The sequence below is a fragment of the Emys orbicularis genome, chromosome 1 (assembly GCF_028017835.1).
Source record: "Emys orbicularis isolate rEmyOrb1 chromosome 1, rEmyOrb1.hap1, whole genome shotgun sequence".
NCBI lineage: Eukaryota > Metazoa > Chordata > Testudines > Emydidae > Emys > Emys orbicularis.
In genome coordinates this window covers 143,238,025-143,260,302 of record NC_088683.1, presented here as the reverse complement: position 1 = coordinate 143,260,302, position 22,278 = coordinate 143,238,025, and the positions used below count along the sequence as shown (strand labels likewise).

Here is a 22,278-nt window from a genome sequence, read left to right as displayed (position 1 = left end):
TTTCAAAATGGGGAACAGCCTGGAGTTTTGCACAGGGGCCACACCCATGTAATGCACCTCTCTGACCTCCAGGTGCCACCCCAGCACACTGCTTCATACACAGACTAAAACAAACTTTAACATCAGCTCATTTCCCCATTTAACATAGTACAGTAAATACAACGGCAGGGCCACTGCACCCACCATCTCCAGCGAGCCCAGGGCACTCTAAGCATGAGGGGATTACAGCGAGAGGCTCCTCTCTGTTGTAGTCACCCAGCTGCACAGGGCTTGGCATGGGCTACAAGGGGACACACTCTTGCCCTCCATGACCTCCCTTAGGACAGAGGAATCCATGGACACAATTTGGGGGAAAAGGGGAGGGGAGAAATGGGATTCACACCTTTCCCTGGTAACCCATGCAGTGTCAATGTCATGCCACTGTGTACATTCTGAAACCCCTGAGCTGTTTACACACAGCCTCCCCCTGGCATTTTCCACCCAGCCACTTCCTAGGCCTGAAGAGAAACTGAGGCTGGGGAAAGGGAGTGGGAATAAAGGAGATCAGAAAAGGATGGAAGTGGGGGATCGAGAAGGCACAGTCTGGGCAAGAGAAGTGGGTTGGAGCTCAGGGAGGGGGAGAGGAAATAGTGGTTGGTGGTGGGGCAATACGGAGAAGGGAAAGGGGAACCCCAAGGGCATGGGGTGAATGTAGGAGTTGGGAGCTCCAGAGAGGTTGGGAGGGGTGTTCGGCAGGGTAGGGGGACAGACTGGGGGAGGGAATTTGTGAAGCAGGTAGGAGTGAGGGAAGGGGAAGAAATGGGGGGAGGTCCAGGGGTGGAATGGGCAGGGACCGCCCCACACTAGAGTGGCTGACGGGAAGCTGGGATGTGAATTCCCTCTTGCCTCCCATCCTGTTCCCAATGCTTTGAGGGAGCTGGGGGCCTGGTAAGGAGCCACTACACTAGCACCATGGCTCCTTGTACTGTGTGTATGTAAAGCTGCCCCAGGGAGGTGACCGAGGGAGGTGTAAAGGAGTTACTGGGGGAGGGTAAAAATGTGGAAACCTGCAGCGGGGGGCTGCAGAAAGGGCTGTGACTGGGGGGATAGGACAGGAGTGAGGCTGCAAAGGCCATGTCTGCCAGGCTCTTCAAAATGGCCTGGGCCCTCTTGGTCCATCCGTCCCACCCCCTAAAAGCGGCTGGTGAGGATGGCGTCGGCCTGGCGGAACTCGGCGGCCACCTCTTTGAAGGTGCGGCCCGTGGTCTCCGGCACTCGGAAGTAGGTGTAGAGAACGGCCACCAGCAGGAAGCCTGTGAAGAGCAGGAAGACATAGGGGCCCACCAGGTGCTGGGAAGGGAAGGGAGGAGAGCAGGTTAGCAAGGTACCATACATCCCCAGGCCCCTGGGACATGAAAGGAAGGGAAGGGAGGAAGAGGGTGCTGTAGTCTACTTAACTCTCCATTGCTTTATTCTCTATTCCTTCTCCCCTTCTCCCCCTCCTCTCGCTTTTTTCTCTCAATGTCAGTACCTCTATTAGCACCGGGAGGGAAGGGTTACAAGTGCTGCAAAAGTAGGCACAGTACATCAGGGGCCCTATGATCTTTGCAGGAGCACTGCTGGCTCCTATGGAGTGTAGGGACAGGCATTCCAGAAACCAGGGTGGATCTGGCTCTACAAGCCTGGGGAGTACGCAGGGAAAGGACACCCAGCCCCAGCCCCAGCATACAACTCCAGGGGGAGGAAACTGTATGTAACCCATTCACTGTGGCTCTCTGTCTCCCTCTAGTGGTGACTGGGCCTCAGGCTGAAGTGGATGAGCTGCCTATCCTGTACTGCCTTAGCTCGTTTAGATCAAGCAGTAGAAGCTCACCTATTATGATCTAGAGATCCAGGTTCAGTCCCTGCTGCTGACACTCTGCCCTGGGGCACTGCATTACACACACATTAAAGCAGGTCACAAGTGCTTTAGAAATAATGAGCAATGAGGCCCTCAGGCCAGTGACCCCCCTGGCACAGAAGCCTATCAGGGTATGGTGTGTATGGCTGCTGGGTATGTCTGTGCTCAGGACTTGCTTCACTCACCAAGCAGGGTCCACAGCCAGGGCTCGGCTGCTGGGATCCACACCCCAGTTGCAAGGAGAAGGTGGCTGGCCGGACAGGGGCATGGCCCTGTGCTATACCAGCCCATTCAGAAGTATCTCGGTGGGACTCACTCCCTTCTCCTATATTGGCCAGGCCCATGAGCATCCCATGCCAGCTGACCACACCTCCCAGGGCACAGTGGCCCTGTGTCTGTGTCCCAGACTGCAATCAGTGCCTGGTTTGCAACAAGCCTGCCAGCAGGGGGACTGTGGCACTGTCTGGTTCCTCAGATCCCTTCCTCCCTCCTTACCCAGGCCTGGAGCTCAGCTGTGAGCCACATTCACGAGGCATGATTGGGTACAACTTGCCTTACTTTGTTGCAGTGCACATTTGGGGCGGATCTTTCTCCCTGTGCACTTTATGCTCCCAAGGGAATGATGAGCCCCCCACTCCATACCGGTTTCACAGTGGTAATGGGTTGTATACCATAACATACCTCTGGCCACTTAGAACTTGGTGGTCATCACTGTTCCACTCCAGGACGGATCTCAGACCCTCCTGTTCCAAAAGCTCAGTGTCTGAGTACATGGACTAATGGAGAATCTCCATTAGCCACAAGCAATATAGGGCCTGCTTATCAATCACCCTGCACCTTGTGCAGTCATTTATATCAGTGCAAAGTGGGTGTAAAACGCTACCATTCTGCTCCTATTTCACACCCACATTGCACTGGGGTAAAGGACAACACAAGGGGCAGGGCAGTGGTGAGTCAGACCCAAAGCTTCTCCTTCTGTAAATTTTGATAGTTTTATTGGCATGAGCATGCATCTAAGCGCTGCCAAAGACAGTTAATACATCAGGTATCCTGTGTACGTGGCATCCTTTTCTGTGCTAATGTGATTTTATAGCATCCAGCTCTGATTCAGTGGCAGCTGGCCATACTGTGATCCTTTTCCTGCCCTCACATTCTTTTTTTTTACAGTGCTTTCCTGCCTCTCTTCTGAGTGGAAAGTCTGTCCCTGCTTCTCATAGCTCAAGGAAGCAGCTTTCTGGCACTTGACATTTAAAGATGCAGGAAATGTCTCAGTTTCTCCCATCACAGTGACTGCAGTCAGTCTTCCTCAGGATTCCCTTGGGTCTTACAGCTCCCCAGTCTCTAGCTCTAATTTGTAATAATTGGTTTTGGCTTTGTCTCAATGAAGAAAAAGGATGCATTCTGAACTCCAGTTAGCTAACATGAGGAAAAATCCTAGGGAAGACAAGGCAGACAGTAATTTTCACGTGAGTCAGCAGGTTGAGTTAAAGACTACGGGGGAGCCTAAGGTTTACCTTGACTTGCTAATTAGTGTGTACACTACAGATTGTCTTGTCTTTACTGGCAGAACTGGTTGGGAGATGGAATTTCTGTCCCGGGGGAAATTATAACATTTTGAAATTGGTTTTTGTTCCAAATCGGAAGGAAAAAATTGAAATTTGTCGCAGAATGGAAATTCTCAAAAATTTCAATTCAGAAACATCAAAAAGTTTCATTTTGATAATGTTGAATCATTTTGTTTCAACAACATCTAAGCATTATAATATTAAAATTAGTAATACAATACAATATAAAAGTTGAAATGAAATGATAAATATCTTGTTGAAAGGAAATGTTTCGACATTATTAAAAAGAACATTTCAGCATTATCGAAATCAAACAAAAATTTCAAAATTACTTGTTTCGACAGTTTCCCTTCCAAAATATTGCTGAAATCGAGAATTTCTGAGAATTGTTGTTTGCAGTGTTGTTGTAATTGTGTTGGTCTCCTGGAGAAGAGCTCTGCGTAACTCAAAAGCTTCTCTTTCACCAGAAGAAGTTGTTGGTTCAATAAAAAATATGACCTCATCCACTTTGTCTCTGGATTTTCCGACAAAACATTTTGATTTAGATGAAACTGAATTTTCCAATGGAAATCTGTTCCATCGAAAATGTTTCACCCAGCTCTGTTCAGGAGGATTTTACCTTGGGTTAGCTTACTCAAATTAAGAATTCACCTTTTATCTTAATGACGAGGGCAGTGTAGTCGCTTTATTGCTGAGGGAGAGCTCTCCTGGCCATAAAAAATAACCACCCTGAAAGAGGGGTGCTAGCTTTACTGCCAGGAGCGCGGTTCTCAAGGGCTGTCTATACTGGTGCTTTTCAGCGCTAAAACTTTTGTCGCTCAGGGGGGTGTTTTTTCACACCCCTGAACAACTAAAGTTTTAGCACTGAAAGTGGCACTGTAGACACAGCTTTAGAGAAGACAGACCCTCTGCCTGTGGTAAGAGTCTGCCTGTGTTTTGCACATCTTGCTCTAGTTAGGTAATCTGCTTCTGTGCTGGGATTTATACTTTGAGTTTCTTTTGTATGCTGATCTGTTCTTCCCAATCAGCAGCATTTACAATCTTCAAGGTTTGGTGTAGTGTTCTGAGTGTTTTTCATTTGTGAGCAATGTCATGCATGCCCTGGCTCTGGAGGTTAAGGCTGATGAGGCCTGGGGATGGAGGTGTGTGAAGGCAGTGTGTGCTTATCAGATTTCTGTTGTGGGTCCTTTAAGAGCTTCTATTTGGCAGACGACCCTTCTCTCTGACTGCAGGAGACGAGTAACTCCCTCAGAAGCCAATGGGAGTTATCGTATTCTGTACAAAGAGATTCAAGCCCATGAGAGGGCTGCATATACCAAGTTTGAGGACACTGCTTGAGTGCTTTGTTGTGCAAGTGTAGTTTGCTGTCTCTGGAGTTCTCACTGGAAACCGGCAAAGGTCACCCCGGCGATCCTTATATCCATATCCCTTACCAGGAGCGGCTGATATAACATGGCTACGATGAATTTATGAAACCAGTTCCAACTACTGGTGAGCCCCATGGCGACAGGACGCGCTGATTGGCTGAAGAGCTCTGCTGTGATGTACCAAGATATGGGACCAGGACCAATCTCATAGAATGCCACCATGGTGAAAAGGGCCAAGATGAGAAAGTATTTTGTCCATGGCACTTCACCCTGTGTACGCAAATGCAGAGAGATGGGAAGGACTGAAATACACCAGTGCCCTGCCCCACCATGCAAATTGCCATTCATTGTATTGCTTTGTCCCTTGGATCTGAAGAGCTGAGGGTGTTATACAGACATTCTCACAGCCTTCCCCAGGACAGACTCATTCTCCCCAGTTATAGAAGGGGAAACTGAAGCGAAGTTCACTCAGCAAATCTGTGGCAGAGCTGGTTCCCAATCCCTGCTCTATTCAACAGACAACACTCTATCCTTTTTCCTGCTCTAAGTAGTAGCACATCCTGCCCTCAGCCTACCCTTGCCCTGTCTTGTGCTCTTAGCTCTACACACAGTGCCTCCAAGTCCTTTACTCTGATCGTTGTCTAATTAAGCTTCCCTCTCCCTAGCTGAGCACTGGATGAACTGTCTTGTTCTCTTCTCTAACCCCTAAACATGCTGCTGACCTGCCCCTTCTTCTACCAGACAAATACCTCCCATTTCCTTCGGTACTAACTGCCTTTCCCCAGCATTTCCTTTTTGTGCCCTGCTCTAATCAGTAGCCATGTTTATTTCTTAACCCAGGCTCTAACAATTCAATGAGCACCACCCACTTCCCTCACTCTAGCCACTAGACATACTGTCTCACTGGCCTCCGCCCCTTCTCCGTGAGCCAGCTGCATGATTTGCAGCTGGTTCGTTTCCTGACCGCGCCAAGGAAACATCTATACACGCTCGTGCTCCACACCCTTCACTTCCTCACCCTCGTGTCCCGCCCCGATACAAAATGGCGGGACCTCCTACCACCTGTTGAGGGTGAGGAGCCCCGGTGGGACAGCCTATATTCCACCCTGGTCCCGAGGCCCGCCGGGGATATCAGCTGGCGGCTCCTTCATGGGGCCATGAGCACGGGCGTGTACTTGGCGCGGTTTACCCCTGTCCCAGACACCTGTCCTTTCTGCGGCGTGAGGGAGACCCTGGCTCACGTTTACTTGGAGTGCACCAGGTTGCAGCCCCTACACCGGCTCCTTACCAATATTATGTTGCGTTTTTGGTTGCACTTTTCCCCTCACCTTCTTATATACGCACTCCCTATCCATGGCCCCACAAAGTCACGGGACCTCCTGGTCAACTTCCTCTTGGCCCTGGCTAAACTGGCCATCTATAAAACCAGGGAGAGGAGGTTGGGCGATGGAGGTTCCTGTGACTGTGGGGCCTGTTTCCGATCCTCTGTCCGTTCACGTATCCGGGCAGAGTTCCTCTGGGCGGCGTCCACTGGCTCCCTTGACAACTTTGAGGAGCAGTGGGTGCTGTCCGGGGTTCTCTGCTCGGTGTCAGGTTCCCTTCTTTTGACCCTTTGACCGCACTCCTGTCCCTGTTTTTACATTAGTTGTCCCCCGTAATTATTTGAGATTCAGGCCCTGTGGATCCTCCCCTTAGGCTGGGGGGGGGGGACCCTTTAGCAGTGGGCGGGCTTATGCCCGCCCACTTCCTGAACCCCAGTATGTACAAATGGAAAGTGGGTATACACCAGCCTTTGTAAAACTGAACAAATTTACCAAACACTTTGGGCAAACTCACCAATAAAGATAAACAGTTAAACAAATTTATTGACTACAATTAAAAAAAAAAAAAAAGCACTTTGTTTCCCCCAATACCCTGGTAGGTTTGGGGAGATGGTCTATGCCATAGGCTATGAAGGGCAGGAGGACAGCTTCCCCTACTGCTGTGTGTGTGTGGTGTGGAGGGGTGGAATTGTGAGATTGTGCATAGCTAGTATATGAAGGACAGCACCTCTAGCAGCATCATACATCCCTGCTGCCATGTTAAGCTGCTAGGGGATGCAGAATGGCCTGGTTATTAAGGAAGGCTATTCCAGCAGCACAACAAACCACTACACTCCATGCTGGGACACTGGCAGCTGGAGACTATGAAGAATGGCACCTCCAGCAAATTAGCTCCTCCTAATTCCATGCTGTAGTCCTGGGAATGGAGCAAGTCAAAGTAGGATAGGAAAGACACCACCTCCAGTAGCGTGGTTAACTCCTAACACCATGCTTTTATTTTAAGAAGATGAAGAGCAACATCCCCAGTAGCACAGCACCCTCGACACTAGGCTGTGGTGATGGAAGGTGGAACATGGCTTCATTTGTTTAAACCCAGAAGAATGCAAGGGTACCGACTTACCAACGTAGCAATGGAAAGGGTGAGCAGCATATTGCATAAAGCCATAACAAACTGGCCAAACATGAGCAGGCTCCTCCGGCCTAGTCTCTCTACAAGGAAGACCTGGAAAGGAAAGAGAAGAACCTTCATACAGTCCTGTCCTGAGGTTCTTTCTGCTATTTTATTTTAGCCCTTGCACAATTGTACTAAGCATCTAACTCAGGGGTTCCAAACTTTTTACTGGCATGACCACATTTTAATTAATTATTTCCTCCCAGGACCCCAGACATTTTGCTCTTCAAAATGGCATCCTCCATGCATCGTGACCTCGCATGCACCATGCATGCGAAGTAGGGTTGCCAATCCTCCAGAATTGTCCTGGAGTCTCCAGGAATGAAAGATTAATCTTTAATTAAAGATTATGTCATGTGATGAGACCTCCAGGAATACATCCAACCAAAACTGGCAACCCTAATGTAAATTCATGCGGTGTGGAGCAAAATGGTGTTCTCCACACACTAGGGATCACCACAACCGCATCTGCTGATGGCATGACCCCATTTAGGGTTGCCACGCTCAGTTTGGGAACCACTGATCTAACCCATAAACACCCATGTTCTCGATGAAGCATTGAACAGTACCATGAACCTTGCAGGCACCAATGATGTGTTAAAGATGAACCAGGGAAATGGGTCACTCAGAACCAGGGTAAATTTCAGTGGAGAACCATGAAAGATTCCATTTGCTAACATACTTAGAGAGCTAAAGGCAGATGAGGCCTGGGATTATTTCAAGCTGAAGTTGCACGAGCTGTCCGAGGCCTGTATCCCGAGAAAGGGGAAACGGTTAGTAGGCAGGAGAATTAGACCTAGCTGGATGAGCGGGCGTCTCAAAGGGGCGATTAAGAAAAAACAGAAAGCGTACAAAGAATGGAAAAGGGGGCAGATCGACAAGGAAACCTACCTTATTGAGGTCAGAGCATGTAGGGATGCGGTGAGAAAGGCCAAAAGCCGTGTAGAGTTGGACCTCGCGAGGGGAATTAAATCCAATAGTAAGAGGTTTTATAGCCATATAAATAGGAAGAAAACAAAGAAAGAGGAAGTGGGACCGCTGAAGCATGTAAATGGAGTGGAGATTAAGGATAATCTAGGCATGGCACAATATCTAAATGAATATTTTGCGTCGGTGTTTAATAAGGCTAATGAAGGGCTTAGGAATAGAGGGAGCGGGACAGAGGGGAATATAGGAGGGGCGATTGACATTACAGTATCAGAGGTGGAAGCCAAACTTGACCAGCTAAATGGGACTAAATCGGGCGGACCGGATGATCTCCATCCTAGAATATTGAAGGAGCTGGCGCGAGAAATTGCAAGCCCCTTGGCGATAATTTTTAATAAATCTGTAAACTCGGGGGTGGTACCGATGGACTGGAAAATAGCTAATGTGGTTCCTATTTTTAAGAAGGGGGAAAAAAGTGACCCGGGTAACTACAGACCTGTTAGTTTAACTTCTGTAGTATGCAAGGTCTTGGAAAAAATTTTGAAGGAAAAAGTAGTTAAGGACCTTGAGGTGAATGGCAATTGGGACAAATTACAACATGGGTTTACGAAAGGCAGATCGTGCCAAACCAACTTGATCTCCTTCTTTGAGAAAGTAACAGACCTTCTAGATAAAGGAAATGCGGTGGATCTAATTTACCTCGATTTTAGTAAAGCGTTTGATGCTGTGCCGCACGAGGAATTATTGGTTAAATTGGAAAAGATGGGGATCGATATGAAATTCCAGAGGTGGATAATGAACTGGTTAAAGGGGAGACTGCAGCGGGTAGTACTGAAAGGTGAACTGTCGGGTTGGAGGGAGGTCACCAGTGGGGTTCCTCAAGGTTCGGTTTTGGGTCCGATTTTATTCAATCTATTCGTTACTGACCTCGGAACCGAATGTAGGAGTGGGCTGATAAAGTTTGCGGATGACACAAAGTTGGGAGGTATTGCCAATTCGGAGAAGGATCGGGATATTCTGCAGGGAGACTTGGATGACCTTGTAAATTGGAGTAAAAATAATAGGATGAGATTTAATAGTGAGAAGTGTAAGGTGATGCATTTAGGGATGACTAATAAGAATTTTAGTTATAAGTTAGGGACGCATAGGTTGGAAGTGACGGAGGAGGAGAAGGACCTCGGAGTCCTGGTTGATCGCAGGATGACTATGAGTCGGCAATGTGACGTGGCTGTGAAAAAAGCTAATGCGATTTTGGGTTGCGTTAGGCGAGGTATTTCTAGTAGGGACAGGGAGGTGCTGCTTCCATTATACAAGGCGCTGGTGAGACCTCATTTGGAGTACTGTGTGCAGTTCTGGTCTCCTATGTTTAAAAAGGATGAACTCAAACTGGAACGGGTACAGCGAAGGGCCACTAGGATGATCCGAGGAATGGAAAACCTTTCCTATGAAAGGAGACTCGAGGAGCTCGGTTTGTTTAGCCTAACCAAAAGAAGGCTGAGGGGGGATATGATTGCTCTCTTTAAATATATCAAAGGCATTAATACCAAGGAGGGAGAGGAATTATTTCAGCTCAGTAGTAATGTGGACACGAGAACGAATGGATATAAACTGGCAGTGGGGAAGTTTAGGCTTGAAATTAGAAGAAGGTTTCTAACCGTCAGAGGGGTGAAATTTTGGAACAGCCTTCCGAGGGAAACGGTGGGGGCGAAAGACCTTTCTGGCTTCAAGATTAGGCTTGATAAGTTTATGGAGGGAATGGTTTGAAGGGATAACGTGGTTTTAGTCAATTAGGCATTAACGTGCCATCGCGGGTAAAATGAGGGTCCGGCTGTAGAATCTTGCCTGTATGCTCGGGGTACTGCTGATCGCCATATTTGGGGTCGGGAAGGAATTTTCCTCCAGGGTAGATTGGCAGAGGCCCTGGAGGTTTTTCGCCTTCCTCCGCAGCATAGGGCAGGGGTCGCAGGCTGGAAGATTCTGTTGTGGGTGGGTCAGCTTTTGTGGCCTGCATCATGCGGGAGGTCAGACTAGATGACCATATTGGTCCCTTCTGACCTTAAAGTCTATGAGTCTATGAGTCTATGCTCATCAGGCCTTGACCTTGCCTTATAGATCAGCTATAGAAAGAGGAAAAAGTGAGACAGGATATAATGGAGGACTATAAATAATGAATGGCAGAGAGAAGGTTATATGAGTGTTCCAATATACCCTTTCTCCTTAATGCAAGAAGAAGAGGGCACTAAAAGACAGCAGATTTCAAATGGATACAAGCAAATACTTTTGGATATACATTATAATTAATCTGTGGTGCTTGCCTCACCAGGATATCATTGAAGAAAATACTTTAGAAAAAAGCATAAAATATGTTGATGTAAATGAGTGAAAATTACTAGTGGTGTCAACCCACATGCTTCAGGGCATGGCCTGCTTACCAGCAGTGGGCCAGGAAGACATTTCTCACCCCCGCCCCAACTCCAATACTCTGATGTAGTGATGCAAAATTGTTACAGGGTTTTATTCCTTCTAATGAAGTACACAACATTAGACTCTGTCGGATACTGGATACCACCCGATTGAATAGCCCATTGGTCTAGTCACTGTGGCAGGCGGGACCGTTGGAACAGATGGATGAGTAATATGTTTTGATATGGAAAGAGGGTGGATAACAGATCAGACAGGCTAACTGGTGTGTTTCAGAGTGGTAGGATGTAGAATACAGGACTAGAAGGAGGTGAGATACTAGACTAGATGAACCAGAGGATCTGATATGGTAGGGCAGAATGTAGAATACTAGACGGGTTAGGTGCAGTGTGGATCTGGTATAGCAGGAGGCAGGATTTCAGACTAGCTAAACTATTGGTCTGTTTCCATCTGGCAAGAGGTGGGATATCAAAATGAACAGACCATTGTTTTGTTTCTATACGGCGAGCAAGTCCTATGTTCTGATTGCCCCCTGTGCACTGGCTGGCACGTCTGCCAGGACAGACTGACTGCCTATCAGCCAAACAGCCAGAAAAGAGAATTAAAGCCCTGTGTGAAGCTCACTTACAGAGAATATTGTGAAGAGGATGTTAATGGCCCCAATTCCCATGGTGGTGTGCGTGGGATGGGCAACACCAGCTAGACGGAATATTTTTGTGGAATAGTTGATTATCTGGGAGAAAAAGACACAAAGCAACATGATGAGAAAATGCTCCTCCCCTTTTAAATCAGCTGTAGCTCACCCCGAATGCCAGCTGTACCACTCCTAGAGATTCCCCTTTATTTGCATTCAGCCCCCCCCACACACACACTGTACAGAACCCTTAATCATTGTTCTCTTTCTTTGCCCCTGGAAGTTCTGGTCCCTCTGTGGTCACCTACAGCATTGAACCCTGACAGCTGGCTGCTGGCATTAAGAATGAGAGCAATCAGGATGGGCTGCTTGTAGCTGGAGACAATGAATAGTCTCAGCATGGTGACATCCTCTGTTCCCTTAAGGTTGGCTGCTTCTTCCTTCATCTCCTCAATCTCTTCCAAGACGTCCTGGGTACCTCTGAGCCTCTGGAGTTCTGTAAGGCACCAGAGAACAGGAAGAACAACTAGACAGTGTCCCTGGAATCCTCCCTGGCTCTGAGTGAGACAGTTCCACAACTGATCTGCAATGCCAAATGAGTTAATGAGATCTCTGAACCTTTCATGGATCGCCTTTGAAACTGTCCCTGGTTCCAAATGACCCATAAAAACACAACCATGGCCATTCAGGAACACACCATAGTTCTGTCTAGTCCCTATAGGGTGACCAGATGTCCCGATTTTATAGGGACTGTCCCGATTTTGGGGTCTTTTTCTTATGTAGGCTTCTATTACCCTGCACCCTCTGTCCCAATTTTTCACACTTGCTGTCTGGTCACCCTAAGTCCCACAAGCTGTCTTTGACTGTGGCCCATGCCAGATGCTTCAGAAGAAGACAAAGCCCTCCCTCATTGTGCAATATTGTCCTCTGAGAAGGCATTTATTCCTGACTCTCCAGCAAGCTGGAAATCAGTTATGCCCTGATGTATGGGAATAGGTAACAGCTTGAAGAATATGCTGTAAGGAACAACTGCATTACATCCCATCTCTCTGATGCCTGTGGATCTAGGTTTCACAGTCCTGCAGTTTTGGGGGTTTAGTGGGCATTTTGTGCCTTACCTCGGGCAGCCAATTCATCTTTGTGGCAATTGATGATAAAGTAACGGGGGCTCTCAGGGCAAAAAGGGAGGGTGAGGTACTGGAGGACGGCTGGTATGGCAGACAAGGACAGCATGAGTGTCCACCATCGGCTAGTGCCCAAGACATTCTCCAGGCTCATGATCTGAAACCAAGAGATAGAGAGAAACTTTCCAGAGAACATTATCTCATGCCCAGTAGGGGGAGGCAGTAGCCTTCTCTGTCCCACCAATATTGCCCTGTGTCATAAACCCTGAGGATGAGGGACCCAAACCCAGCACCTTTCTGGACCAAGAGATGAGAGTCATGCTGCTAGGTGTGCCAGGCCTCTGTACCAACAGTGCTCTGTTTCAGATGCATAGGTTTGCAAAGGCATTCAGTGTGTCCTATAGAGGGATATATCCTTCCTCATGCTCCCTCCCTGCTCCCCCATCTCATGTTCTGATGGGCTCAGGCCTATGAGTCATAAACCCTCACATTGCTGGAGCTAACAGAAATTCCATTATTTCTCTTGGGGCCTGGTCTCTGTTGCAGAAGGATCTGAGTTTTGCTGTGAAATTCTAGGTGGAAATTATAGTTGTAATCCTTGTCCAGGGCCAGCTCTTTACCTGCCCAATGAAGATGCCCACTGTCTGAGACAGCTGGTTCATGGTGGAGAAGGCCCCGCGGACCCTGGTTGGGGATATCTCCTGGATATAAAGGGGAATCAGGGTCATGTTGAGTCCACAGAAGAGTCCAATGAGGAAGCGTCCCACAATCAGTGCCTCCAGGGAGCCTGCAATCTTGGAGACGCCCATGAATGCCACGGCCATGAGGGAGAGGGAGTTAGCAATCAGGATGGAATTGCGCCTGAGACAGCAAAGAGATAGCAGGGTGGGTTATGGAGGAAGGGAATACATTAAAGTCTGGCACAAAGACACTGGCTCTGACCGTGAACATGCTCAGTCTTCTCCCTGGCCCAGGCCCTGAAAATACACAGCTCCTCTTTGACATGGCCCCTGTAAATACTTGGTACCATTCTGGTACTTGCTCTGGGAATACCCTGTTCCTCTCTAGTATTGACTCTGCACTTTCTCTGCCTTTGTGTGGTGATTAAACACAGTCCCACTGCATGTACCTTCCATAATGATCAGCCACTATGCCCACAGTGAGCGCTGAGACAGTGGCCCCCAAAGCCAAGGTGCTGACAGTGAAGGACCAAAGCATGGTGAGTGCATGGAGAGACATGGGCTCCTGGAACCGCTCCTTCCAGGTCTGGTTGAAGAACTCCTCAATCACCTGTGTAGGAGAGAAACAATTTATGCCAACTTCTTCTCAGCAGTCTTTCTTGCACCTACATTATGCCCAATGTGCATTCCACTTTGCTGGTGAAAACACTCACTTCCTCATTGATCAGTTCAGTGATAGCATCTCAGGCAGGCTGGGACTCGAGCTGCCATCTGCCATTGTCATCACTGCTCGCAGCTCTGCTCAGCCTTCGTTCCATTCCTGTCACTCCTCATTTCCTCCAACCTTCAGTCTCTTCCCCTTCATCTCAGGACAACCCCATATTTCTTACCAATCTTTTCCTTCTCTCTTCATCCTCCTTCTTCCTGTTCCCTCCACCTTTACCCCTCCTTCCTTTCATCCCCTTTCCCCCTCCAACTCCATCCTCCTCTCTCAGTCACCTTCCTTTCTCCTCAGACTTTATCAATGTCTTCATCTTTCCATCAGCCTCAATTCTCCTCTCCTCATCCTTCATCCCATCCCTCCTTCACTCAATCTTCATCACTCCTCCTCACCCTTCCGCAGCTCCCTCTGAGCGATCATCTCATCATACCTTCTTACTCCTCACCATCTCCTTCCATCTTCCTTCAATTCCCTTCAGCCTTCACCCCCTCACCCTCCATCTTCCTCCGCATCCGCCCCCCCCCTTACTCCCCCTCAGCTTTCAGCGACTGAAAAGTGTTGACACCAAGGAGGCAGAGAAATTGTTCAGGGACGGGTGATGCAAAGGAAGCAAATGGGATGAAACTGAGCCAAGTGTGAAGATTTCAGACTGGATCATCAGGAAACATTTCCTGACAGTGAGGGGTTTGTGAGACTAGAGTCTCCCCAAGGGAAGAGATGGAAGCCCCATTGCTTGGGATAGTTAAAACAAGGACTGGACAAAGCCCTGGAGAACAACTATAGGGAACCACCCTGTCCTGGTGGGTGGGGGTGGGCTGTACTGTTCTAGATAACAATGTTAAGATAAATTAACACTGTGCTTTTTAAAGCTGATGGCCTAAGTTCACCGTCAGTGAAGAAAATATCCTGTAATGAAGAGGAAGGATTGTCCAACAGTTAGGATACTAACCTGGGATTTTAAAGACCTATGTTCATGTCCCTGGTTTTCCTCTGTGACCTTGGTCAAGTCCCTTAGTCTCCCTTTGCCTCAGGTCACCATTTGTAAAATGGAGATAATAGCACTGCCCTGCCTCACAGGGGGGTGGTGAGGATAAAGACATTCAATATTGCGAGGTACTCAGATAAATATGGCAATGGGGGCCAGAGAAGTACTACAGAGAGAATGTCCTGTTAAGTGAGTTCTGTGGAGGCGCGCTCTGCTCAGAGCAGACCTACATCCTTTCCTGCAACGGTGAACATTAAATAAATGTTTCATTATAATGCAAGAAATTGATTGAAATCTCGCCTGCTTTTCAGAGTGTGCTAGCGCCCACCTTTCACAAGGTGGGCCTGAGATGAGGCCTAATGTATGGTTTTCCTATCACTTAGTTGTAGGAGTCAGTCCCTCTCTGCTCCTCAGCACCACGCATCCCATTTTCCAAGCTCCATGCCACATTTCCTTCTCCTGGACATTTACCATCTGTGGGGCATTGATGTTTCCTGTGTGGTAACCAATTTGCAACGATCCCAGCACTGAGGCCATCACTGACTGCACCAGGGACCACGTGACTGTTTGCTAAACAAGAAAATAATTGCACAACATGGTCAGTAAACAGGAGCTCAGCATTTCAGTCATGTGTCTACCAGACACTTGGGGGAAAGCATGGGTTTTTAAATATACCACTTAACACATCTCAATGTCCTGTAGTGTAGATAGTGAACACATAGGGTCAGCCATGACCAGCTGATGTCTTTTAAAGGTGTTAAGCCCTGTCTACACTAGATACTAACATGTTTATAACTAGTACTTAATTCAAATGTGTTTTTAAAACACAATTTCTTTTTCTAGTCTAGACAATGCCAGACATCCCCCATCTCCAAGCTCTGTGACCTCAAAGCATCACCCTCTGCAGGGTTCTTCCACCCTTCTTATACCACCTGTCTCTGGGAGCAGGGACAGATTAAAGCATAGGCATTACAGGCCTGTGCCTAGCATCCCAGCTCTTCAAGTCCGAATTTCAGCTGTTTTGTTTCTAGCCCTGCTGGTTGTGAACGAAAACCTTGAAAGTGTGAGCTGAGTGTTATCAATGCAGTGGCGCCTGCCTGATTCAGGAGAGCCCGAAACAATATTCAGAGAGGTTTGAGCTGCTCCTTGCATCTCAATCGGGTGTTAAGTCTGAAACCAGCTACAGGTGGGGGCCCTACTCACTCACTCTACCCCAGTAGAGGATGCTGTAGCGGGGAGCCCTCACTGCTGCCTCCCCATCACAGCTCTGCTGGGGTATTGTCAGCAGAGATCCCCACACAGTACCTTCTGCTTGTGTGGGTGGGTTTGAGCCCTCTCCCCTCCCAGGATGGACTGCAGAAGCCTACCTGAACACAGGGAGTGGTGGCGGTCCAGAACATGATTCTCATTTGCGTAGCTCCTGCCACTACTACCCCAAGCAGTGTGGCGCCTTGAGGGCCCCACTGAAGGGTATGCCTACTATGGCCTAGAATTGTCTTAATCTAGCCCTGCCTGGGACACTGCCCCCTCACACCTCTACTCCCCCAAAGAAAGCTGTTAATTTCCTGTGATATCCCCAGTCTCCAGAAGGTGGAAAGGAGGGCATTTAGCCCCAGTACAATCCAATTTCACATTCAATCTCACATAAAAGGAACTACTTTTCTTGTCTGATGTAAGGATACCTTTACCACAAAGTAAAACTGGATCGTATTTACCTTGTTCCAACCCATACAATGGTGCCGGCACCCTCAGTTCTGGCCAATGTGTGGGGCAATGGGGTTGTGTGTGACTCTGTCAATCCCTGGCAGGGGATTTCTCTCTGGATATTTTCCCCTTAAAAGGATTCTCCAGTGGTCAGCTCACTCAGCCACTCCCTAGGGCCTCCTGGGAGAGAAAGCAGGTCCCGGTTTTCTGGGCAACATGGGATTTGTTTGTGTGTAGTGTCATCACTGCCCATCAGCCAGCAGGTGGGATGGGACTGGCATCAAGGCTGGCCCTGTGTTCTCATGACTCTACTGCCACCTGCCCTATGACATCACAAAAGGCTCTGATAGCCTCAAGGTTCCACAACACAGGAGGCTGGGGAGGATGTTCATCCTTCCTTCCTTTCTCCCCGGTAATACCATGTAATGCTTCTCTGGTTTTGTTCATCCCAAAGCACTGTGTGCTCTACCAGCACTGACATGCAACCAGCTCTGGTGGAAGGCAGCAAGCAGCCAGAGCTCACCATGCTGCACAACAGGGAATGAAGGATAGTCTGGCTGTAAAAAGCCATCACCACTGCTAACCCCGGCACTTACAATATATTATGAGAGTATGAGCTCAGTTTTTAAGGTTGCATCTGAGACACTTGCACACAGCATGGAACGCTAATGATCTGTCTCAGAAAAGGGCCAAGACAACTCTGCTGGGATTTCAACTGGGCTTTCTGCCCGGTGAGTGCTCCTTAGCTGATTCTCAGACCCCTAAACCATCCCCTCGCTAAGTACATGCTCGCAACCGCAAAAACAAACATCAGCTGGAAAACCACAGCACTCAAAACCAGAAGGTTTGGAAGGCCCATTCTGGAGAGAAATTGGTCTTACCCTGGGCCTGTTGAGATAGGAAAGGATTTACCTGGTTCTCAGCTGCTCCAGATGGTTCTTGTTGTGCAGTCTGTCTGCTGATGTTGGTTTTAATTAATCCAATTCTTCCCCTATGGTATCTTGAGTTTCCTTGTCTCTCTCCCAGCCCTCTTTCCCTTTGAGTGACTTTCTCCCTCTAAGCTTCTTGATCTGTCCTTCTCTTGTTTTTTTCCTGACAGAAACACACACATAGAGTCCTGCTGAACTTCTCAGGCAGGTACATGATCCCGGGATGGGGTGATGAGGCAAGGGGTGCACAGAGATTGGGGGAAGAGGAGTGGCAAGGCGTTGAGTGCTGCATGTGTGAGGGGGTTGCATTATCTTACATCTGCTCTTCACATTCAGCAGAGGGGCTGGTGGGGGGAGCGTGGCATTCTGCACCAACTTGCGTATGTCAGAAATGCCATTGCTGCTCCAGTAATAAGGATAAATAGTGACTTCTCCATCCAATGGGGTTTCCTCCTTATCACCCTAAAGCCCATCCCTTGCTCCCCCTGTACACCTTACAAGTGAGTGAGACTCAGGGTATGTCTACACTACGACATTAGATCGAATTAATAGAAGCCGGTTTTATAGAAATCGGTTGTATGCAGCCGATTGTGTGTGTCCCCACATAAAATGCTCTAAGTGCATTACGTCGGCGGACCGCGTCCACAGTACCGAGGCTAGCGTCGACTTCCGGCGCATTGCACTATGGGTAGCTATCCCACAGTTCCCGCAGTCTCCGGCGCCCATTGGAATTATGGGTTGAGATCGCAATGCCCGAATGATGCAAAACAGTGCCGCGGGGGGTTCTGGGTACATGTCGTCAGGCCCCTCCCCCTCCGTCACAGCAACGGCAGACAATAGATTCGCGCTTTTTTACCTGGGTTACCTGTGCAGACAACATACCACGGCAAGCATGGAGCCCGCTCAGCTCAGCTCACCGTCACCATATGTCATCCGGGTGCCGGCAGACGTGGGACTGCATTGCTACACAGCAGCAGCAGCTAACTGCCTTTTGGCGGTAGACGGTGCAGCATGACTGGTAGCCTTCATCGGTGATCTGGGTGCTGGTAGCTGTGGGGCTGGCAGCCGTAGGGTGCCTTTTTGCCTTTTGGCAGTAGATGGTTTATTACGACTGGTAACCGTCCTCGTCGTACAGCAGTGGCTATCAATCATTGGCACCTGGGCAGACATGCTCTGTCCTATCGAACTGTCTTGACAATGATGGCTATCAGTCGTAGTATACTATTTTCTGCCAAGCGCCCAGTATTTTCTGCTAAGCACCCAGAAGAGGCCGAGGGCGATCTGGGTGCTGGCAGACATGGGGCTGGCAGACGTGGGGCTACATTGCTACACAGCAGCAACCCCTTGCCTTTTGGCAGTAGATAGTATATTATGACTGGTATCCGTCATCATCATACTGCACTGGGTATCAGATCGTACAATAGGCCTGAAGGCTAACTGCCAAGCGCCCAGAAAATGCCGAGGGCTATCAGTCATGCTGCACCGTCGTCTTAAGATGTAAAAAATAGATTTGTTCTGTATTCATTTCCTTCCCCCCTCCCTCCGTCAAATCAACGGCCCGCTAAACCCAGGCTTAGGAGTTCAATCTCTGGGGGGCATTCTGTGTGACAGTTGTTTGTATTTCTCCCTGATGCACAGCCACCTTTCTTGATTTTAATTCCCTGTACCTGTACGCCATGTCGTCACTCGCCCCTCCCTCCCTCCCTCCCTCCTTCCCCTGGTCCTTCAGATACTAGTTTCGCGCCTTTTTTCAGACCAGACGCCATAGCTAGCACTGGGATCATGGAGCCCGCTCAGATCACCGCGGCAATTATGAGCACTATGAACACCACGCGCATTGTCCTGGAGTATATGCAGAGCCAGGACATGCCAAAGCAAAACCAGGACCAGCCGAGGAGGAGGCGATTGCAGCGCGGCCACGAGAGTGATGAGGAAATGGACATGGACATAGACCTCTCACAAGGCACAGGCCCCAGCAATGTGGAAATCATGGTGTTCCTGGGGCAGGTTCATGCCGTGGAACGCCGATTCTGGGCCCGGGAAACAAGCACAGACTGGTGGGACCGCATCGTGCTGCAGGTGTGGGACGATTCCCAGTGGCTGCGAAACTTTCGCATGCGTAAGGGCACTTTCATGGAACTTTGTGACTTGCTTTCCCCTGCCCTGAAGCGCCAGAATACCAGGATGAGAGCAGCCCTCACAGTTGAGAAGCGAGTGGCGATAGCCCTGTGGAAGCTTGCAACGCCAGACAGCTACTGGTCAGTCGGGAATCAATTTGGAGTGGGCAAATCTACTGTGGGGGCTGCTGTGATCCAAGTTGCCAGGGCAATGAGAGACCTGGTGATATCAAGGGTAGTGACTCTGGGAAACGTGCAGGACATAGTGGATGGCTTTGCTGCAATGGGATTCCCAAACTGTGGTGGGGCCATAGATGGAACCCATATCCCTATCTTGGCACCGGCGCACCAAGCCACCGAGTACATAAACCGCAAGGGGTACTTTTCAGTGCTGCTGCAAGCCCTGGTGGATCACAAGGGACGTTTCACCGACATCAACGTGGGCTGGCCGGGAAGGGTACATGATGCTTGCGTCTTCAGCCACTCTGTTCTGTTTCGAAAGCTGGAGGAAGGGACTTTCTTCCCGGACCAGAAAATAACCGTTGGGGATGTTGAAATGCCTATCGTGATCCTTGGGGACCCAGCCTACCCCTTAATGCCATGGCTCATGAAGCCGTACACAGGCAGCCTGGACAGGAGTCAGGACCTGTTCAACTACAGGCTGAGCAAGTGCCGAATGGTGGTGGAATGTGCATTTGGGCGTTTAAAAGCGCGCTGGCGCAGCTTACTGACTCGCTCAGACCTTAGCGAAAAGAATATCTCTATTGTTATTGCTGCTTGCTGTGCGCTCCACAATATCTGTGAGAGTAAGGGGGAGACATTTATGGCGGAGTGGGAGGTAGAGGCAAATCGCCTGGCCACTGATTACGCGCAGCCAGACACCAGGTCGGTTAGAGGAGCACAGCAGGGCGCATCAGAGAAGCTTTGAAAACTAGTTTTGTGACTGGCCAGGCTACGGTGTGAAACTTCTGTTTGTTTCTCCTTGATGAAATCTCCGCAAACCCACCCACCCGGTTAACTCTACTTCCCTGTAAACCAACCACCCCACCCTCCCCTACCCTCCCCCCTTCAAGCACCACTTGCAGAGGCAATAAAGTCATTGTTACTTCACATTCATGCATTCTTTATTAATTCATCACACAACTAGGGGGATAATTGCAAAGGTAGCCCGGGATGGGTGGGGGAGGAGGGAAGGAAAAGGACACACTGCAGTTTAAAACTTTAAAACTTTAACACTTATTGCTCGGGAAATCATCTAGGGTGGAGTGACTGGGTGGCCGGAGGCCCCCCCACCGTGTTCTTGGGCGTCTGGGTGAGGAGGCAATGGGACTTGGGGAGGAGGGCTGTTGGTTACACAGGGGCTGTAGCGGCGGTCTCTGCTCCTGCTGCCTTTCCTGCAGCTCAACCATACGCTGGAGCATATCAGTTTGATGCTCCAGCAGCCGGAGCATCGACTCTTGCCTTCTGTGTGCAAGCTGACGCCACCTCTCATCTTCAGCCCGCGATTCAGCACGCCACCTCTCCTCTCGCTCATATTGGGCTTTTCTATAATCAGTAATTGACTGCCTCCACGCATTCTGCTGTGCTCTGTCAGCGTGGGAGGCAGTCTGTAGTTCAGTAAACATTTCATCACGCGTCCTTCGCTTCCGCTTTCGAATATTCACTAGCCTCTGTGAAGGAGAAACATTTGCAGCTGGTGGAGGAGAAGGGAGAGGTGGTTAAAAAAGATACATTTTAGAGAACAATGGGTACACTCTTTCACGTTAAATTTTGCTGTTCACATCACACAGCACATGTGCTTTCGTTACAAGGTCGCATTTTTCCTCTTATATTGAGGGCCTGCCGGTTTGGTGTGAGAGATCACTCACGCAGTGCCAGGCCACAGATTTCAGCTTGCAGGCAGCCATGGTAAGACACAGTCTTTTGGCTTTTTTAACCTTGTTAACATGTGGGGATGGTTTAAAACAGTACTGCTCTCATTAACCATACCAAGCACCCGTTGGGTTGGCCATTTAAAATGGGTTTGCAATGTAAAAGGAGGGGCTGCGGTTTCAGGGTTAACATGCAGCACAAACCCAACTAATTCCCCTCCCCCACACACCCAATTCTCTGGGATGATCACTTCACCCCTCCCCCCCACCGCGTGGCTAACAGCGGGGAATATTTCTGTTCAGCAGAGCAGGAAGGGGCACCTCTGAATGTCCCCTTAATAAAATTGCCCCATTTCAACCAGGTGACCGTGAATGATATCACTCTCCTGAGGATAACAAAGAGCGATAAGGAATGGATGTTGTCTGCATGCCAGCAAACACCGGGACCATACGCTGCCATGCTTTGTTATGCAATGATTCCAGACTACGTGCTATTGGCCTGGCGTGGTAAAGTGTCCTACCATGGCGGACGGGATAAGGCAGCCCTCCCCAGAAACCTTTTGCAAAGGCTTTGGGAGTACATGAAGGAGAGCTTTCTGGAGATGTCCCTGGAGGATTTCCGTTCCATCCCCATACACGTTAACAGACTTTTCCAGTAGCTGTACTGGCCGCGATTGCCAGGGCAAATTAATCATTAATCATTAAACATGCTTGCTTTTAAACCATGTGTAATATTTACAAAGGTACACTCACCAGAGGTCCCCTGTGTGCCCACAGGGTCTTGGGTGAGTTCGGGGGTTACTGGTTCCAGGTCCAGGGTGATAAACATATCCTGGCTGTTGGGGAAACCGGTTTCTCCGC

The 22,278-nt window shown here is 49.0% G+C and overlaps 1 protein-coding gene across 1 annotated transcript; it reads right to left on the bottom strand.

Annotated features, from left to right (window-relative positions):
- Window positions 1-1,170: 1,170 nt before the first annotated feature.
- Window positions 1,171-16,205, bottom strand: LOC135885395 (solute carrier family 2, facilitated glucose transporter member 1-like). Its single transcript, XM_065413108.1, has 9 exons — window positions 16,164-16,205; window positions 15,268-15,366; window positions 13,540-13,700; window positions 13,031-13,271; window positions 12,405-12,567; window positions 11,595-11,782; window positions 11,281-11,385; window positions 7,254-7,355; window positions 1,171-1,329 (listed from the first exon to the last, which is right to left on the bottom strand). The coding sequence occupies exons 1-9, from the start codon at window positions 16,203-16,205 to the stop codon at window positions 1,171-1,173; spliced, it is 1,260 nt and encodes a 419-aa protein (XP_065269180.1).
- Between the last annotated feature and the right edge of the window lie 6,073 nt (window positions 16,206-22,278).